Source organism: Oncorhynchus keta, chromosome 18 (genome assembly GCF_023373465.1).
Source record: "Oncorhynchus keta strain PuntledgeMale-10-30-2019 chromosome 18, Oket_V2, whole genome shotgun sequence".
Classification (NCBI taxonomy): Eukaryota; Metazoa; Chordata; class Actinopteri; order Salmoniformes; family Salmonidae; genus Oncorhynchus; species Oncorhynchus keta.
In genome coordinates this window covers 3,821,075-3,842,096 of record NC_068438.1, presented here as the reverse complement: position 1 = coordinate 3,842,096, position 21,022 = coordinate 3,821,075, and the positions used below count along the sequence as shown (strand labels likewise).

Below are 21,022 nucleotides of genomic sequence, written 5' to 3'. Positions count from 1 at the left end.
ATTCCTTCTGCAAGGCAATCATCAAGCGAAATGCCAGTACAGGGACAAGGTGGAGTTGCAATTCAACGGCTCAGACACAAGACGTATGTGGCAGGGTCTACAGGAAATCATGGACGACAAAAAGAAAACCAGCCACGTCACGGACACTGATGTCACGCTTCCAGACAAACTAAACACCTTTGGCCGCTTTGAGGGTAATAGTATCACCGTTGCGGCCCGCTAACAAGGACTGTGCCCCCTCCTCTGTGGCTGACTTAAGTAAAACATTTAAACGTGTTAACCCTCGCAATGCTGCTGGCCCAAAGCATGTGCAGACCAGCTGGCTGGTGTGTTTACGGGCATATTCAATCGCTCCCTATCCCAGTCTGTTTTCCCCACATGCTTCAATATGGCTACCATTGTTCCTGTACCCAAGAAGGCAAAGAACTAAATGACTACTGCCCCGTAGCACTCACTTCTGTCAACATGAAGTGCTTTGAGAGATAGTCAAGGATCATGTCAAGGATCATGTCACCTCCACCTTACCAGCCACCCTAGACCCACTTCAGTTTGCATACCGCCCCAATAGGTCCACAGACAACGCAATCGCCATCACACTGCACACTGCCCTATCACATCTGACAAAAGGAATACCTATGTAAGAATGCTGTTCATTCACTACAGCTCAGCCTTCAACACCATAGTACCCTCCAAGCTCAACATCAAGCTGGAGGCCCTGCGTCTCAACCCTGCCCTGTGCAATTGGGTCCTGGACTTTCTGATGGGCCGCCCCCAGGTGGTGAAGGTAGGAAACAACATCTCCACTTCACTGACCATCCAACACCGGGGCTCCACAAGGGTGCATGCTCAGCCCCCTCCTGAACTCCCTGTTCACCCATGACTGCGTGGCCATGCACGCCTCCAACTCAATCATCAAGTTTGTAGACAACACAAAAGTAGTGAGTTTGATTACCAACAACAACGAGACCGCCTTCAGGATGATCATGTACTTCAGGAAACATCAGAGGGAGCACCCCCCTATTCACATTGAAGGGACAGAAGTGGAGAGGGTTGAAAGTTTTAAGGTCCTCGGCGTACACATCACAGACAAACTGAAATGGTTCACTCACACAGACAGTGTGGTGAAGGCAGCGCAACACATAGTGGTCCTTCTGTGGCTCAGTTGGTAGAGCATGGCGCTTGTAACGCCAGGGTAGTGGGTTCGATTCCCGGGACCACCCATACGTAGAATGTATGCACACATGACTGTAAGTCGCTTTGGATAAAAGCGTCAGCTAAATGGCATATATTATTATTATTATTATATTAACAGCACCTCTTCAAACTCAGGAGGCTGAAGAAATTTGGCTTGTCACCCAAAACCCTGACAAACTTGTAAAGATGCACAATCGAGAGCATCCTGTCTGGCTGTATCACAGCCTGGTAAAGCAACTGCTCTGCCCACAACCGTAAGGCTCTCCACAGGGTGGAGCGGTCTGCACAATGCATCACCGGGGGCAAACTATCTGCCCTCTAGGACACCTACAGCACCCGATGTCACAGAAAGGCCAAAAAGATCATCAAGGACATCAACCACCCGAGCCACTGCCTGTTCACACCGCTACCATCCAGAAGGCGAGGTCAGTACAGGTGCATCAAAGCTGGAACCGAGAGACTGAAAAACAGCTTTTATCTCAAGGCCATCAGACTGCTGAACAGCAATCACTAACTCATAGAGGCTGCTGCCTACATTGAGACCCAATCACTGGCCACTTTAATAAATGGGTCACTTCATACAATGCACTCTAAATAATGCCACTTTAATAATGTTTACATATCTTACATTACTCATATTACATGTATATAATGTATTTTATACCATCTATTGCACCTTGCCTATGCTGCTCGGCCATTGCTCATCCATATACAGTGCCTTGCGAAAGTATTCGGCCCCCTTGAACTTTGCGACCTTTTGCCACATTTCAGGCTTCAAACATGAAGATATAAAACTGTATTTTTTTTGTGAAGAATCAACAACAAGTGGGACACAATCATGAAGTGGAACGACATTTATTGGATATTTCAAACTTTTTTAACAAATCAAAAACTGAAAAATTGGGCGTGCAAAATTATTCAGCCCCCTTAAGTTAATACTTTGTAGCGCCACCTTTTGCTGCGATTACAGCTGTAAGTCGCTTGGGGTATGTCTCTATCAGTTTTGCACATCGAGAGACTGACATTTTTTCCCATTCCTCCTTGCAAAACAGCTCGAGCTCAGTGAGGTTGGATGGAGAGCATTTGTGAACAGCAGTTTTCAGTTCTTTCCACAGATTCTCGATTGGATTCAGGTCTGGACTTCGACTTGGCCATTCTAACACCTGGATATGTTTATTTTTGAACCATTCCATTGTTGATTTTGCTTTATGTTTTGGATCATTGTCTTGTTGGAAGACAAATCTCCGTCCCAGTCTCAGGTCTTTTGCAGACTCCATCAGGTTTTCTTCCAGAATGGTCCTGTATTTGGCTCCATCCATCTTCCCATCAATTTTAACAATCTTCCCTGTCCCTGCTGAAGAAAAGCAGGCCCAAACCATGATGCTGCCACCACCATGTTTGACAGTGGGGATGGTGTGTTCAGGGTGATGAGCTGTGTTGCTTTTACGCCAAACATAACGTTTTGCATTGTTGTCAATTTTGGTTTCATCTGACCAGAGCACCTTCTTCCACATGTTTGGTGTGTCTCCCAGGTGGCTTGTGGCAAATTTTAAACGACACTTTTTATGGATATCTTTAAGAAATGGCTTTCTTGCCATTCTTCCATAAAGGCCAGATTTGTGCAATATACGACTGATTGTTGTCCTATGGACAGAGTCTCCCACCTCAGCTGTAGATCTCTGCAGTTCATCCAGAGTGATCATGGGCCTCTTGGCTGCATCTCTGATCAGTCTTCTCCTTGTATGAGCTGATAGTTTAGAGGGACGGCCAGGTCTTGGTAGATTTGCAGTGGTCTGATACTCCTTCCATTTCAATATTATCGCTTGCACAGTGCTCCTTGGGATGTTTAAAGCGTGGGAAATCTTTTTGTATCCAAATCCGGCTTTAAACTTCTTCACAACAGTATCTCGGACCTGCCTGGTGTGTTCCTTGTTCTTCATGATGCTCTCTGCGCTTTTAACGGACCTCTGAGACAATCACAGTGCAGGTGCATTTATACGGAGACTTGATTACACACAGGTGGATTGTATTTATCATCATTAGTCATTTAGGTCAACATTGGATCATTCAGAGATCCTCACTGAACTTCTGGAGAGAGTTTGCTGCACTGAAAGTAAAGGGGCTGTATAATTTTGCACACCCATTTTTTCAGTTTTTGATTCGTTAAAAAAGTTTGAAATATCCAATAAATGTCGTTCCACTTCATGATTGTGTCCAACTTGTTGTTGATTCTTCACAAAAAAATACAGTTTTATATCTTTATGTTTGAAGCCTGAAATGTGGCAAAAGGTCGCAAAGTTCAAGGGGGCCGAATACTTTCGCAAGGCACTGTACTTACATGTACATATTCTCATTAACCCCTTAAAATTTGTGTGTATTAGGTAGTTCTCATTCCTCTCTGCCTCCTTCTTTCCACTCCTCTCCTCTTTTGACCTCACCCTCTCACCTTCCCCCCCTACTCACAAGGCAGGCAATACGCTTGACCTCATCTTTACTAGATGCTGTTCTTCCACTAACCTCATTGCAACTCCCCTCCAAGTCTCCGACCACTACCTTGTATCCTTTTCCCTCTCGCTCTCATCCAACACTTCCCACACTGCCCCTACTCGGATGGTATCGCGCCGTCCCAACCTTCGCTCTCTCTCCCCCGCTACTCTCTCCTCTTCCATCCTATCATCTCTTCCCTCTGCTCAAACTTTCTCCAACCTATCTCCTGATTCTGCCTCCTCAACCCTCCTCTCCTCCCTTACTGCATCCTTTGACTCCCTATGTCCCCTATCCTCCAGGCCGGCTCGGTCCTCCCCTCCCGCTCCGTGGCTCGACGACTCATTGCGAGCTCACAGAACAGGGCTCCGGGCAGCCGAGCGGAAATGGAGGAAAACTCGCCTCCCTGCGGACCTGGCATCCTTTCACTCCCTCCTCTCTACATTTTCCTCCTCTGTCTCTGCTGCTAAAGCCACTTTCTACCATTCTAAATTCCAAGCATCTGCCTCTAACCCTAGGAAGCTCTTTGCCACCTTCTCCTCCCTCCTGAATCCTCCCCCTCCCTCCTCCCTCTCTGCAGATGACTTCGTCAACCATTTTGAAAAGAAGGTCGATGACATCCGATCCTCGTTTGCTAAGTCAAACGACACCGCTGGTTCTGCTCACACTGCCCTACCCTATGCTCTGACCTCTTTCTCCCCTCTCTCTCCAGATGAAATCTCGCGTCTTGTGACGGCCGGCCGCCCAACAACCTGCCCGCTTGACCCTATCCCCTCCTCTCTTCTCCAGACCATTTCCGGAGACCTTCTCCCTTACCTCACCTCGCTCATCAACTCATCCCTGACCGCTGGCTACGTCCCTCCCGTCTTCAAGAGAGCGAGAGTTGCACCCCTTCTGAAAAAACCTACACTCGATCCCTCTGATGTCAACAACTACAGACCAGTATCCCTTCTCTCTTTTCTCTCCAAAACTCTTGAGCGTGCCGTCCTTGGCCAGCTCTACCGCTATCTCTCTCAGAATGACCTTCTTGATCCAAATCAGTCAGGTTTCAAGACTAGTCATTCAACTGAGACTGCTCTTCTCTGTATCACGGAGGCGCTCCGCACTGCTAAAGCTAACTCTCTCTCCTCTGCTCTCATCCTTCTAGACCTATCGGCTGCCTTCGATACTGTGAACCATCAGATCCTCCTCTCCACCCTCTCCGAGTTGGGCATCTCTGGCGCGGCCCACGCTTGGATTGCGTCCTACCTGACAGGTCGCTCCTACCAGGTGGCGTGGCGAGAATCTGTCTCCTCACCACTCGCTCTCACCACTGGTGTCCCCCAGGGCTCTGTTCTAGGCCCTCTCTTATTCTCGCTATACACCAAGTCACTTGGCTCTGTCATAACCTCACATGGTCTCTCCTATCATTGCTATGCAGACGACACACAATTAATCTTCTCCTTTCCCCCTTCTGATGACCAGGTGGCGAATCGCATCTCTGCATGTCTGGCAGACATATCAGTGTGGATGACGGATCACCACCTCAAGCTGAACCTCAGCAAGACGGAGCTCCTCTTCCTCCCGGGAAGGACTGCCCGTTCCATGATCTCGCCATCACAGTTGACAACTCCATTGTGTCCTCCTCCCAGAGCGCTAAGAACCTTGGCGTGATCCTGGACAACACCCTGACGTTCTCAACTAACATCAAGGCGGTGTCCCGTTCCTGTAGGTTCATGCTCTACAACATCCGCAGAGTACGACCCTGCCTCACACAGGAAGCGGCGCAGGTCCTAATCCAGGCACTTGTCATCTCCCGTCTTGATTACTGCAACTCGCTGTTGGCTGGGCTCCCTGCCTGTGCCATTAAACCCCTACAACTCATCCAGAACGCCGCAGCCCGTCTGGTGTTCAACCTTCCCAAGTTCTCTCACGTCACCCCGCTCCTCCGCTCTCTCCACTGGCTTCCAGTTGAAGCTCGCATCCGCTACAAGACCATGGTGCTCGCCTACGGAGCTGTGAGGGGAACGGCACCTCAGTACCTCCAGGCTCTGATCAGGCCCTACACCCAAACAAGGGCACTGCGTTCATCCACCTCTGGCCTGCTCGCCTCCCTACCACTGAGGAAGTACAGTTCCCGCTCAGCCCAGTCAAAACTGTTCGCTGCTCTGGCCCCCAATGGTGGAACAAACTCCCTCACGACGCCAGGACAGCGGAGTCAATCACCACCTTCCGGAGACACCTGAAACCCCACCTCTTCAAGGAATACCTAGGATAGGGTAAGTAAGGGTAAGTAATCCTTCTCACCCCCCTTCTCCCCCAACAAGATTTAGATGCAAGTGGCTGTTCCACTGGTTGTCATAAGGTGTATGCACCAATTTGTAAGTCGCTCTGGATAAGAGCGTCTGCTAAATGACTTAAATGTAAATGTAAATGTAGTTGTTGGGGAATTGTTTGATTACTTGTTAGATATTACTGCACTGTTGGAACTAGAAGCATAAGCATTTCGCTACACTCACATTAACATCTGCTGACTCGGTGAGTGCGTTTATAAAGATGTTTATAACGTGTATGTGACAAATACCATTGGATTTGGAATATCTACATAGGTGTACAGAAGGCCAGTATCCTGGAGTCGCCTCTTCACGGTAGACGTTGAGACTGGTGTCTTGCGGGTACTATTTAATGAAACTGCCAATTGACTTCTCAAACTCGACACTAATGTACTTGTCCTCTTACTCAGTTGTGCACCGGGGCCTCCCACTCCTCTTTCTATTCTGGTTAGAGCCAGTTTGCGCGGTTCTGTGAAGGGAGTAGTACACAGCGTTGTACGAGTTCTTCAGTTTCTTGGCGATTTCTTGCATGAAATAGCCTTAATTTCTCAGAACAAGAATAGACTGACGAGTTACAGAAGAAAGTTATTTGTTTCTGGACATTTTGAGACTGTAATCGAACCCACAAATGCTGATGCTCCAGATACTCAACTAGTCTAAAGAAGGTCAGTTTTATTGCTGCTTTAATCAGCACAACAGCTGTCATAACATAATTGCAAAATGGTTTTCTAATGGTACATTAGCCTTTTAAAATGCTAAACTTGGATTAGCCAACACAACATGCCATTGGAACACAGGAGTGATGGTTGCTGATAATGGGCCTCTGTACGCCATTAAAAAATCTGCCATTTCCAGCTACAATAGTCATTCACAACATTAAAAATGTCTACACTGTATTTCTGATCAATTCGATGTTATTTTAATGGGCAAATTTCTTTTGGCTTTTCTTTCAAAAACAAGGATATTTCTAAGTGACCCCAAACTTTTGAACAGTAGTGTACATTTAGACAATTTATTCATTACTACATTACCTAGCATTAGATAGTTAATCCAGAGATTCTTACCTTTGCCTCGATTCAGCATTCTCATCCAGATCATCATGGCATCTGTAGTTCTTTATGATAGACTTATTAGCATTTCAGTTGTTGGGGGTAAATACAGGCAAGTATATTGATAAACCACCTTGTCCAATAGAGATTTACAGTTATCAAAATGTCACGCCGGGGTAAGCCATCACGAAACACAGCACTTATTTTAAGTGTTTCTACATTTACATTACATTTAAGTCATTTAGCAGACACTCTTATCCAGAGCGACTTACAAATTGGTGCATTCACCTTAAAAATGAATGGTGGAAAAACAATTAGAAACATTTCCCAGTTTGACCGCTGGGTTTTATGGGTATTATGGCTTATACTGTTACTGTATTTGGTTAACAACAAATGAGATTACTTATTTGCTACATAATGCTTAGGGTAAGAGTGTACTGACGTAAGTAGGATATCCAGGCAACTTTGAGGGGAAAAAAACACTTTATATCTGAGTTGTTCACACACGGGTGCCATCTGCTCTTGCCTCCTATTTTTGAGGCCGTTTATTTTGTTAGAGCAGCTACTTAAACTGTGGTATGTTTTTCACTTGTAGCAAATATATTTAGTCCTACAATCAGGAAATAAGTTATCTGGTTCGTTCAGCCATCCATATGGGAAAAATGAAAGGTGAAAGAATATAATTTTGGAATAAACACTGAAAATAAGTTGAGGTTAACACAGGTTTAGGAGATCTTATACGCTTTGTTCTATGAGATAATATGACCTTTATGAATTATGAAGCATTTACGATTTCTGTTTTATTATTACACAAATTCTTCTAAATTCACAATGTGAAGTTAGCTGATGATAATATCATAGAACAAAACGTATAACAAATCCTATGCCGTGTTTACCACAGACCTTATTTTGTGCGTTCATCCCAAAACGCCATTCATTTTTCACCCCACCCAGTAGGTGGTGGCAATACACCATGAAAGAATGTAGTCCCCCGCAAAATTTCCCCCGAAGAAGAAGTTCACCAAAAATGGCAGCGCAGCAACAACCCGGTGGACCGATTCCCCAAGTTGGAATGCAGCAAGCTGCTACACTTCAACAACAGCAGTTGAGTCAACAGCAAGATTTCGACCCTGTTCATCGATTCAAAATGCTTATTCCACAATTAAAAGAGAGCCTCCAGGTACTCCACGTTTTGTTTACATGAGTTCGTAACAATGGCTGGTCAGGCTGGTCTCTTCACTGCCACACAGAGGGGGAAAGGCGAATTTTCGACCAACCTTTACTTGGCGATCCTTCCAGTAATCCAACAATGTGTACGCTGCCATCTGTCTATTTCAAATATTACCATTGATTGAGACGGGTGAGTGTCATTCAACCTGTAGTTAAATTGGGAGGTGAAGTGAGGTGGGGGGCGTCTTTAGTTCGGGGGCACTCAGCCAAGGTTGTAGCCAGCTGACTTGCTCTAGAACTCAAGCCTTACCCAGCGTTAGAGTTCTCAATCAATCCGGCATATAACAGCTGGATCAATGAACTACAATACTGACGCTCTGTTGTAACGTTACTAATCCTGCTTCTGATACGGGTTTGGAAATCTTTGGAACTTTTAACATTCACATCAGTGAGAAAAACTATTGTAAATACATAAGGCAAACTTACTGTAGGCAGTTTAGCAAAGTTGTGTCCTGGTTGCTCCCGGCAGAATGTAACAACACTGGGCAAACCAAGGTAAGAAACGTCCTCCCCAGTTAAGCTCAAGAGGAGGAAGTGTAGTCTCTGTTAGTCGGTGTTGAAAATAAAATTGCCGGGTGTAAACAGAAAACAACTTTGCAAAACAACATACAGTAAATATATTTTGTATTTTTACAATTATTTCTTGCTTATATGAAAGTAAAATTCAATATGTCCAATCCTCTATCGCATGTGAGGTGTAGGCCTATGTGAGTTTAGAGAGTTTCGGCGCTCCGGCAGCGGTCGTTGCATTGTCCCTTAACTAATCATAACTGAAATTGGTGTCATGAGAAGGGCTAGTAGCTCACCTGTGTAATGACTGGGCATGCATGTTTTTCCCCCTGTGCCACTCGCAATGTGAAAGTGCCCAGAAGAGTATTATTTTCTCCCATAGAATGGGACATGCTTGAATAGGTAAACTATTCTACTATGGGGTTGACTGAGGAAATATTAAATGTGGACAATTTTTCATTATATAATTCAAAATTAGCATTACCAAAGGTACAGGTGCCCCACCTGGCTCTAATTTGGATCATAGGTGCAGGGTTTGGGACCGAGCCCAATTCAACCCATTCAAGATTTCTGAGTCGCACTCATGACATGCATAACACCCACCTGTCTCAAGAAGATTTGAAATGGACAAGATGGCAGCGTACACATTGTTGGATTACCTAATGGAGCAAAAAAAAATGGATTTAATTTAATAACGGAGCATCTTCTAAATTCAAATGAACCATCTGCAACAAGCAATGTGTTGTCTTCCATGTTGGGAATTGAGAAAGTATAGACAAGTTGGTTGAAAATTCTCTGTGCTACGCTTTACACTACCTAAATAATAACACCCATCAGCCAGTTGGAACAGTAGTAATGGTCTGACTAGGCAATATTTTTAATGCTTAACTTTTTTAGTTGAACTGCAAATAGTGGTGAGATACAGTGAATATGGTGATAATGCTTTTTAATGCAATATAATATGTATGCATAGTAACAAAATATTGTATATAGCTATGTACATGGTTGCAAAATGTAGCTACACCAAATATAGGATAACTAAGCATTATTTTCTGTCTAGAATGTCATGAAGATTGCCTCTTTAAATTTGGGACATAATACATCAATTGACAATGGCATGTAAGTACCCTTTTTCCCCTAACTCTCAATGGCACATACGCAGCCAATAAGCGTGTGTTTTCTGGAACTGAAGATGCACAACTTTCCTTTGTGTTTCAGAAAGAGCAGTGATGCCAGTGTACAGCGGTTTGACAAGAGTCTGGAAGAGTTTTATGCCCTATGTGATCAGCTGGAACTCTGCTTAGTGAGCCACACACACAACCTACTTGTAGCTCCAGTGAAATTGTTCACCACCTCTTTTCTTCTTTTTGAATGTTACCCCCTTTTTCTCCCCAATTTCGTGGTATCCAATTGTTAGTAGCTACTATCTTGTCTCATCGCTACAACTCCCGTACGGGCTCGGGAGAGACGAAGGTTGAAAGCCATGCGTCCTCCGATACACAACCCAACTAAGCCACACTGCTTCTTAACATAGTGTGCATCCAACCCGGAAGCCAGCCGCACCAATGTGTCGGAGGAAACACCGCGCACCTGGCAACCTGGTCAGCGTGCACTGCACCCGGCCCGCCACAGGATTCGCTAGTGCGCAATGAGACAAGGACATCCCTACCGGCCAAACCCTCCCTAACCCGGACAATGCTGGGCCAAATGTGCATCGCCCCATGGACCTCCCGGTCGCGGCCGGCTGCAACAGAGCCTGGGCAAAGAACCCAGAGTCTCTGGTGACACAGCTAGCACTGCGATGAAGTGCCTTAGACCACTGCGCCACCAGTTCGCCACCTCTTGTTACTACACAAATGTCTTATTTCTATTTGGCTTTTAGACTTCCAAGCATCATTCACCATAACATACAGTATAGTTTATACATTGATAAAGCTGGCAGCCTGGTCATCCGCTCACTTTTACTCCTCTTTTGTTTCCCCCATAGCGGCTTGCCTACGAGTGCTTATCCCAGAGCATTGACAGTGCCAAGCACTCTCCTAACCTGGTCCCGACAGCAACCAAGCCTGACACCGTGCAGACAGAGTCCCTGTCCTACTCACAGTACCTCAGCATGATCAAGTCGCAGATCTCCTGCGCCAAAGACATTCATAACGCTCTATTGGAGTGCTCTAAGAAAATCGCAGGAAAGGGCCAGCCACCAGGAATCCTGTAGAAATGGGCATTTCATTATATTATTATTTTTCGAAAGTTATTTGTATTTTTTGTTGTTGTAATGATTGATAAAGACATACAAAGTTGATTTAACTGTTTAACAGATGCCCCTCTTCACTTTTCTTCCCCCCAAAAATCAGAAAAGTAGAAATAATGTCCTCGAGCATCAAGTAATGAGATTCACAGCTTCCTCAGATTATGGAAAACCAACTGTGCCTCAGATCCAGCCAGTCATAATTTCAACAACGCTATCCCACTTTTGACACCAATTGGGGTTTTGACGAGGTCACTTGGTGTTGAACTAAGGTTGCTATAGTATTTTTACAAGCCAATGCCCTTTTTTATTTTGTTCCCTCGCTTCACAAAAATAAAATACTGAAACCTGTTAAACACTTAAAGCTGCAATGCCCAGTGGTGAAACAGCGATGTTCGTTTGCGATATATTAAGACAACGAAGTTACTGACAGACATTTTCTTCCCCTCGACATCATTGCATGCGTGACAGAAAAGCACAAAATGAATACTGCCATTTTTTTTTTTTTAAACCATACTGCTCCACGCTCCTGAGCTCGGCCAGAAAATTAAATAACAGAGGTGGGACATCTGTGGCGCCGTTTCCCGCTACTGTAACCAAAATGATCAAATTCTCATTCATTTCTCTGTCTTTATTCAAAATGGTGCTTTGCCAGAATGTGGACCGTTTGTCAGCATGCTAAGCTTAGCCAATGCTTTTAACAGCCTATTGGATTCCATGAAAAAAACAACTGTTAGCGTTGGGGGGAATTCAACAACACAACGAAAGTGTTGCTATATCATTAGCTAACCTAGCATGCTGACAAAGGGCTGTTTTAATTAAGAACTCAGTATTTCAATCTTCTAGATTCATAATTTCGGGATGATTAGGAGTACAGCGAAATATTCCATCTTTGGATTGAAGTATGTTTTCCAATTGTTTTTGTCACATTCACATGGTCAGCAGATGTTAATGCGAGTGCAGCGAAATGCTTGCGCTTCTAGTTCCGACAGTGCAGTAATATCTAACAATTTGCCAACAACTACCTAATACACACAAATGTCTAGGGGTGAATGAGAATATTGACATGGAAGCATATGGATGAGCAGCATAGGCAAGGCGCAATAGATGGTATGAAATACAGTAAATACATGTGATATGAGTAATGTACGATATGTAAACATTATTAAAGTGGCATTATTTAGAGTACGTTGTATAAGCGACCCATTTATTGAAGTGGCCCGTGATCTCAATGTAGGCAGCAGCCTCTGAGTTAGTGATTGTAGTTTAGCAGTCTGATGGCCTTGAGATAGAAGCAGTTTTTCAGTCTCTCGGTCCCAGCTTTGACATACCTGTATTGACCTCGCCTTCTGGATGGTGGCGGTATGAACAGGCAGTGGCTCGGGTGGTCGATGTCCTTGATGATCTTTTTGGCCCATATACCGCGCCGGGCTCTGGTGGTCCACATTCTGGCATAGCACCGTTCCGAATTAGAGAGAGAAATGAACAAGTCTGATCATTTTGACTACCGCTTACTGCGGAGTTCAGTTTTAATCAAGTTTGTATGCACTAAGGTGTAAGTATTATTTTGTTTAGTCACAAGTAGTCACATTACCTCATATGACCACCAGAGAAGTGATTCAGTCATGTGTTGGGAATTCTGTACCAAAGCTGTCCCAAGACCAGCTACTATTCAACCAAACTGCAAAACCTCTGTGGCCGGGTAGCTTTGTCTTAATTATAATAAACCTTTTTTACTCACTTTAATTTATTTTCTTTTACATACATTTTCTATATATACACAAACACAGTGCATTTGGAAAGTATTCAGACCCATTCACTTTTTCCACATTTTGTTACGTTACAGCCTTTTTGATGAGTTTTTTTGTCAATCTACACAGAATATCCAGGTTTACACATTTTTGCAAATTTATAAAAAATGTTTTTAAAAAACAAGTATTGAGATCCTTGAAGCATATTTGGCAGTGATTACAGCCTAGAGTTTTCTTGGGTATGATGCAACAAGCTTGGCACACCAGTATTTGGAGAGTTTTCCCCATTCTTCTCAGCAAATCCTATCAAGGTTTGTCAGGTTGGATGGGAGCGTCGCTGCATAGCTATTTTCAGGTCTGTCGAGGGGTGTTCTATTGGATTCAAGTCCGGGGTCTGGGCCACTCAAGGACATTCAGAGACTGTCCCGAAGCAACTCCTACTTTGTCTTGGCTGTGTGCTTAGGGTCGTTGCACTGTTAGTAGGTGAACCTTTCCCTCGCTCTGGAGCAGTTTTTCATCTCTACTTTGCTCAGTTCATCTTTCCCTTGATCCTGACTAGTATCACAGTCCCTACCGCTGAAAAATATTTCCCCTAGCATGATGCTGCCACCACCATGTTTCACTGTAGGGATGGTGCCAGGTGTCCTCCAGACAAGACACTTGGCATTCATGCCAAAGAGTTCAATCTTGGTTTCACCAGACCAGAGAGTCTCGTTTCTCATGGTCTGAGAGTCCTTTAGTTGCCTTTTGGCAAGCTACAAGCGGGCTGTCATGTGCCTTTTTACTGAGGAGTGGCTTCCGTCTGGCCACTCTACCATAAAGGCCTGATTGGTGGAGTGCTGCAGAGATGGTTGTCCTTCTGGAAGGTTCCCCCATCTCCACAAAGGACCTCTGGAGCTCTGTCAGTGACCATCGGGTTCTTGGTCACCTCCCTGACCAAGGCCCTTCTCCCCTGAATGCTCAGTTTGGCTGGCTGGCCAGCTCTAGGAAGAGTCTTGGTGGTCCCAAACTTCTTCCATTTAAGAATGATTGGAGGCTACTGTGTTCTTGGGTACATTCAATTCTGCAGATACTTTTTGGTGCCCTTCCCCAGATCTGTGCCTCGACACAATCCTGTCTCAGTGCTCAACGGACAATTCCTTCGACGTCATGGCTTGTTGTTTTTCTCTGACATGCACTGTCAACTGTGGCACCTTTTATATTGACAGGTGTTTGCCTTTACAAATCATGTCCAATCAATTTAATTTACCACAGGTGGACTCCAATCTAGTTGTAGAAACATCTCAAGGATGATCGATGGAAACAGGATGCAGCTGAGTTCAACTTCGAGTCTCATAGCAAAGGGTCTGAATACTTATGTGAAGGTATTTCTGTCTTTTTAGTACATTTTCAAAATGTCTAAACCTGTTTTTTCTTTGGGTATGGTTTGTGGATTTGAGATGGGAAAAGTATTTAATCAATTTTAGAATAAGACTAACGAAACAAAATGTGGAAATTGTGAAAGGGTTTGAATACTTTGAGTGCACGGTATGTATATATGTATGTGTATATTTAGGTTTTTATTTTTTTTACTATTCTCTACATTGTAGAATAATAGTGAAGACATCAAAACTATGAAATAACACACATGGAATCATGTAGTACTCAAAAACGTATGAAACAAATCAAAACATTTCAGATTCTTCAAAGTAGCCACCCTTTGCCTTGACGACAGCTTTGCACACTCTTGGCATTCTCTCAACCAGCTTCATCTGGAATGCTTTTCCAACTATCTTGAAGGAGTTCCCACATATGCTGAGCACGTCGGCTGCTTTTCCTTCACTCTGCGATCCAACTCATCCCAAACCATCTCAGTTGAGTTGAGGTCAGGTGATTGTGGAGGCCAGGTCATCTGTTGCAGCACTCCATCGCTCTCCTTATTGGTCAAATAGCCCTTACACAGCCTGGAAGTGTGTCTCACAAAGACACAGCGGTTGGAACCTAAAAATCTCAAATTTGGACTCATCAGACCAAAGGACAGATTTCAGCCACTGATGTCCATTGCTCCTGATTCTTGGCCCAAACAGGTCTCTTTTTATTGGTGTCCTTTAGTACTGGTTTCTTTGCAGCAATTCAACCATGAAGGCCTGATTCACGCAGTCTCCTCTGAACAGTTGATGTTGAGATGTGTCGGTTACTTGAACTCTGTGAAGCATTTATTTCGGCTGCAATCTGAGGTGCTGTTAACTAATGAATTCATCCTCTGCAGCAGAGGTAACTCTGGGCCTTCCTTTCCTGTGGGGGTCCTCATGAGAGCCAGTTTCATCATAGCGCTTAGATGGTTTTGCGACTGCGCTTGAAGAAACTTTCAAAGTTCTTGAAATTCTCTGGATTAATGTCTTCAAGTAATGATGGACTGTCATTTCTCTTTGCTTATTTGAGCTGTTCTTGCCATAATATAGACTTGGTCTTGTTGTGAAAATTCTTACAGAGGGACACTCAAAGTAAATTGTAAATTAATCATTGTTTATTGTCAGCGCGCTGGAGAGGTTCCAACAAACTTAATGCACCATAGGGAACGTCTGTCAGAAGCTCTAATGGGGCAGTCCCGTTTGTTCTCTTATATACTGCAGACAAGTCATATTTGCATGTTTTTTCTTATTCATCATTAACGTTTGCTTCATTCATGTGACTAACCAGTACTGGGTCATGCATGTGACAGACCAATACCTCATGAGGCTTCTTCTCTAAGCTGAGACCTTGAAACGGATATATTAAAACAGGGGTCTGGGTGTCCTGCTAAATTGCAGATACTGATAGGGAGGGTTCGTTCAGTCACTTACTTGCATGAACACAGAAAAGGGTGATTATAAAAACATAAAACACAAATGTATTAAATAGAAAAGTATCAACCATATTTTCCATCACATTCCATCCTCTTATAACTTCTGATAATAATCATGACATTTTATTGGACCTTTTATTTATACAGGTTTTTCTCATTGAGACCTGGTCAAATAGCAGCAGTGGGAACAAAGTTTCCAACGTAACAACTTGCGTACATTAACACAACATTAAACAAAGCTATAGACACACATACAGTACAACAATTACATATTACATTAAAAAAACACGAATATCTTGAAACAGCTGGCCTATAGACAATTACACTCTTCTATGATATTGACATCAATCAAGTGTTTAAACTCAACCAACGAGACTAGATCTTTACATTTTAAAATGTTCAGGAGAGAATTCCAGGACCACTGGGGCTGCATGATATACTGAATCAAGTGCTCTCAGGGTAGTGGTTGAGACTGGCATATACAGCTCTGGAAGAAATTAAGAGACAACTGCAAAATGATCAGTTTCTCTGGTTTGACTATTTTAGGTATGTGTTTGGGTGAAATGACAACACATTCTCCCAAATACCAAGTAAAAATAGTCATTTAGAGCATTTATTTGCAGAAAATGACAACTGGTCAAAATAACAAAAAATATGCAGTGTTGTCAGACCTCGAATAATGCAAAGAAAATAAGTTCATTTGAATTTTAAACGACACGATACTGTTTTAGCTTAGAAAGAGTTCATAAATCAATCACAGCTTTAATGCTTCTTGGCATGCTTTCCACCAGCCTTTCACATTGATGTTGGGTGACTAAAATCTAAAACCGCCAGTAATGTACATCATACAAGCTCCTTCCTGGCCTCCAGAGAAAAATAAGCCTTATGCTGGTAATAAAAACCTATTCTCAGCTTGAGCTTTCATATAAAGTTCTCCATATGCACAGTGAAGCTCAGCTTGTCATCAACCCACACACCAAAATATTTGTACACTTTGACTTGCTCTATAGTATGTCCAGCCAATGTAGCAATGACTTGATTTAGTAACATGCCTGGCATTTGAAAATACCATGCATTTTGTTTTACTCAAATTCAGAACCAGCTTTAAATCATACAGATTCTGTTGTATGATGTTAAATGCTCTTTGGGCATTTTCAAAAGCTAAAGATAAACTACTACCACTTGAAAAAAGAACAGTATCATCTGCATAAAAATGAAAATCCACTGTTTCAATATGATCCCAAATGTTGTTGTTATACAAAATGAACAACAGTGGGCCCAAAATAGAACCTTGCGGAACACCTGAGCACAACTTTTGGACTCAGATTTACAACCATCCGCCATTACACATTGTGTACGATTTGATAAGTAATCGAGAGCATGACCAGTAATTCCACAACATTTTAACCTTTGCACTAACACAGCATGGCCCACGGTGTCAAATGCCTTCAACAAATCAATAAAGATGTTAAGATGTTTTCTTGGAGGTAGTCCTTCAGCTGCCTAATAATTAATGACTCCAGTACCATAGACAGTACAGACAATTTTGATATGGGGCAATAGTTATCAAGTAGCGAAGGATCTCCACCTTTCTGGAGAGGCAGTACAACATCAGATTTCCATAACTTGGGGATTTCCTTAACATCAAGTTTGAGGTTAAAAATACATGTTAAGGGGGAGCAATGATGTCTGCAGCTAGGTGTAGGAGGCGTGGGGTCTAGTTAATCCGGGCCAGGGGATTTTTTTTCTATTAATTTCTTTCAGGGCTTTACGCACTTCTGAAACAGAGAAGGATGAAAAGGAGTACACAGGGGTGTCAGGTAAATTCATAGGGGGCTCAATTATACCTTTGACCTTTTCAAATAAACTACCTGCATCTAGAAAATGCTGATTTAAGGCTTTCAGAATGGAGGTTCTCTCAGTTACAATCTGTGTGTCTACCAACAATTGTTTGGGAAGCTGTGTATCTTTTTTGCACTCCAAACCTTTCACTACTTGCCAAAATGTGGATGTCTTATTTATGTTTCCCGAAGTAGATTTCAGGAGGTGGTCTGCTTTCAATTTACGGATCATAGCCACACCCATATTTCGAAGACGTTTAAAAGCCATCCAATCATCTACCGAACCAGACCCTCTTGCTTTAGCCCACTTAGCATTTCGTTCCCTTAGGATTTGAGTAAGTTCATCAGTAAGCCAAGGGTTCTCTCTACCCTTATACCTGCATTTTTTAAAGAGAGGCATGCTTATTGCATACATCCTGGAATGCATTGTGAAAGTAAGAAAAGGCTAGTTCAACATCAGGGAATAATTCCATTCAATGCTAGATACATGTAAAAAAAAAACTTGGATATCAAAACGTTTCCAGTTTATTTTCTTGATGATACGTGGATATTGCTTAGGAATTTTACCATCTCTCACACAGGCAATGGCACAGTGATCACTTATGTCATTTGCAAAAATACCAGAAGCATTAAAACAATGAGGAGTATTGGTTAAAAGATCAAATCAATCCAAGAGGATTTCAGAGAATATTTAATATTCAACCTAGTTACACTGTTGACAACCTATAATCTCACTCGGATTGTCAACAGTGTAACTAGGTTGAATATAAAATATTCTCTGAAATCCTCTTTGATTGAGCCAGCAGTAGCAGATGGAGATCTAACAACAAGATACAACACTATTTAAAGGTGAGCCAAGGTTTAGGTTCAAAGACAGATATTCATATTGCTTCGGTTTAGTAACAGAAGTCAGAAAGACCGCCGAGAACTTGTCTTTTACGTATCCAGCGACATCACCACCCTTAGATTTAGGATCTGTACGAAAAACAATGTAACCATTTATGCCAATATTTTAGGGGTAAGAATGTCAGGACCTGGGTAAGATTGCACATTTCCAGACAGTAGAAGCAGCAAGATAATGGCAAGTTTAGATCAGGGGTTACAACATTTGGATTTACAGACGGCACTTGAACGACAATCCACGGACACCAGAGTCTTTAACATATTTGAGGAGATGTGTAAAGTCCAGAGAGACAGTCCTGACATGTAAGTGCAAGGGTCCGATTTCTCCCATGTTGTTTGGGAGAAATGTGCATAGTTCTCACATGTATTTACAAAGCAAGCGTGTGGTTTGACACAAAACTTGAGGGAGAAACAGTCATATATTTCTTCCATCACAGAGCAACGGGCTCTAAAAGTGTCGCCCAACATTGTCGAAGCCAAGGGGAGACAACAGCAAAATGAACAGCAGCAACATGTTTGTTTATTGCCCCAAGAATCACTATTCAAATAATCCAACAGCAGATCAATAAAAAGTCAGCGATGTAGGCAAGCAAAGCTGTGGGAGGAGAGAGAGAGTGGCGAGGGCACCTGTACCAGACTGGGAGAGACAGATCCAGGCATCCGGGGACCAGTGCAGCAGGTGAAGAAAGCATTAGATTTGAGCTTCTATCAAAAGGAGGTTCTATCAAATTACATCATTATAATAAAACATAAAAGGTTACACTTCTAGTAACTACATCATCATAATGAATCCTAATAAAGCTAAAATCTACAATCAAAAGGTTATAATCAGCGGGAGTGAGTATCAAAAATACACACACATAAGGGATCTGTAGATTCAGAGGTGAATAAATCTCTTAATGTTAACCATTGTGTCCATATCTCTTACCACAATAGGGTTGTATTGACCTATGGTTTTCACGAAGTGAGACATCCAACTTCGTCAAAATCAAAAACCTTGTGGTTTAACAATTCTGCTAAGAACTTCAAAAAGTTGGTGCTGGCTCTTCAGCTCAGTGTTCCACATAATGGAAACAGGTTAAGGGTTTAGGTTACCTTACCCTCAACTTGTTCAACGAAAATCACCTTCAATCATTACTCATCATCCGTAATCTACAGGGAGAAATGGGAGCTCATCCAGAGTTGGCAGCTCATTTTAGTTTCTTCATCGTCTGGAGGAGCAGAAAACATGATAGCTGCTGAAATCTTACCAGCTATGGAGGCACAGATTGCCTTACAGCATGTTAATTACACAATTAAGCAAACTAAACAAAAAAACACATGCTGCTGCCCATTGGGCAATTTGGGATCTCCAACTTCCAAACAAGGGATTCCAACCAAGTTGCAAGCGCCCACTCTGTTTTTTGGGAAATGACTCTTAGCAACAGGGGCGGCATGTAGCCTAGTGGTTAGAGCGTTGGGTCAGTAACCAAAAGGTTGGTGTATCAAATCCCCAAGGTAAAAATCTGTTGTTCTGCCCCTGAACAAATTCACTGTTCCTAGACTGTCATTGTAAATAAGAATTTGTTCTTAACTGACTTGCCTAGTTAAATAAAAAATAAAAAAATGTAAATGGTGGCAATGTGATCTGGGACAAAAGTACAATATGCATCGCCAATGATTGCACAAGTGCCCCCTTGACCTGCAGAGCCAATTTACGCAATTATTTTAGCATTTCCTATTTTCTCTACGTCTCTAGAGATCTCTTAAATTTGGTCTAGGGCACATGCTTATTGACTTTTACAAGGAAGAGAGAGAACACATATTATAACAATTTGACACCAACCTTGATTGGTGCAAGGTTAGACCAATTTACAATCTAGTGGCCCTTCTCAAAATGTAGGTGCATAGCTCTGTTTCTAGAAGCCTTGCTTTGACAAATCATAATTATAACTGTTGATAAATTATCCAACCCAAATGTAGAATGAGTCTTTAGTGCTTCACATTGGTTCTATATCTTTAATTTAAGACCCCCAACTTAGCACACACCATTTATTGTCAGAATGTACATTTCCATTGACATCCAATACATTCATCTTATATTTCTAGTGTTAACTATTCTCTTGGTAATGACAGATTGGTATCTCAAAGCATTCTTAGTCGAAATTATCTATACATTTCACAGTGTGCAGACCTCCACAATCAACTTGATACCCAAAATAAACAATTTTGGATAAGCCTAAATCAATTATGGGCATGGTTGACCACCCCCCTCCCTTATGTCACTCATCCTTCTGGCATTTTTTCATGTTCTTCATATAGTGTTTCAGTTCTCAGGTCTCACGGTAGAAGTGGTGAAGGACCATAATGAATAACATTTTAGCCATTGCTTCAGCCAGTTAGGGGTGTTGAGGTTCACACTGTTCTTGGTCAAATTCTCTCTCCCATGCATCTAGACCAGGGGTGTCAAACATACGGCCCGCGGGCCGGAACCGGCCCCCAAGGAGGTTCGATCAGGCCCGCAGGATAATTTGAAAGTGGAAAAAAATGCATAAAAGACATGGAATTAATTTTTTTTTTTTTAAGACAAGCCGCATCACTGAGACAGACTGAAAACAGCAGACGGTATCAATGCGCCATCTGCTGCTTGTTACGACGTTGTTAAGATTGTTAATGTCTCTACCTCTCCACTACACC

The 21,022-nt window shown here is 42.8% G+C and overlaps 2 protein-coding genes across 2 annotated transcripts in view; one reads left to right on the top strand and one right to left on the bottom strand.

The window, feature by feature from the left end:
• Positions 1-2,756, bottom strand: part of si:dkey-103g5.4 (uncharacterized) — a 221,465-nt gene extending 218,709 nt beyond the window's left edge. Inside the window, exon 1 of the mRNA XM_052467197.1 lies at positions 2,147-2,756. The gene's annotated coding sequence lies outside the window, so the exon portion shown is untranslated. The remainder of the gene's footprint in view (positions 1-2,146) is intronic.
• A 5,271-nt stretch (positions 2,757-8,027) lies between these two features.
• LOC118397072 (mediator of RNA polymerase II transcription subunit 29-like) lies at positions 8,028-11,094 on the top strand. Its single transcript, XM_035791493.2, has 4 exons — positions 8,028-8,219; positions 9,840-9,898; positions 9,998-10,082; positions 10,767-11,094. Exons 1-4 carry the CDS (start codon positions 8,067-8,069, stop codon positions 10,992-10,994), a joined length of 525 nt encoding a protein of 174 aa, XP_035647386.1. The 5' UTR covers positions 8,028-8,066; the 3' UTR covers positions 10,995-11,094.
• Positions 11,095-21,022: the final 9,928 nt, after the last annotated feature.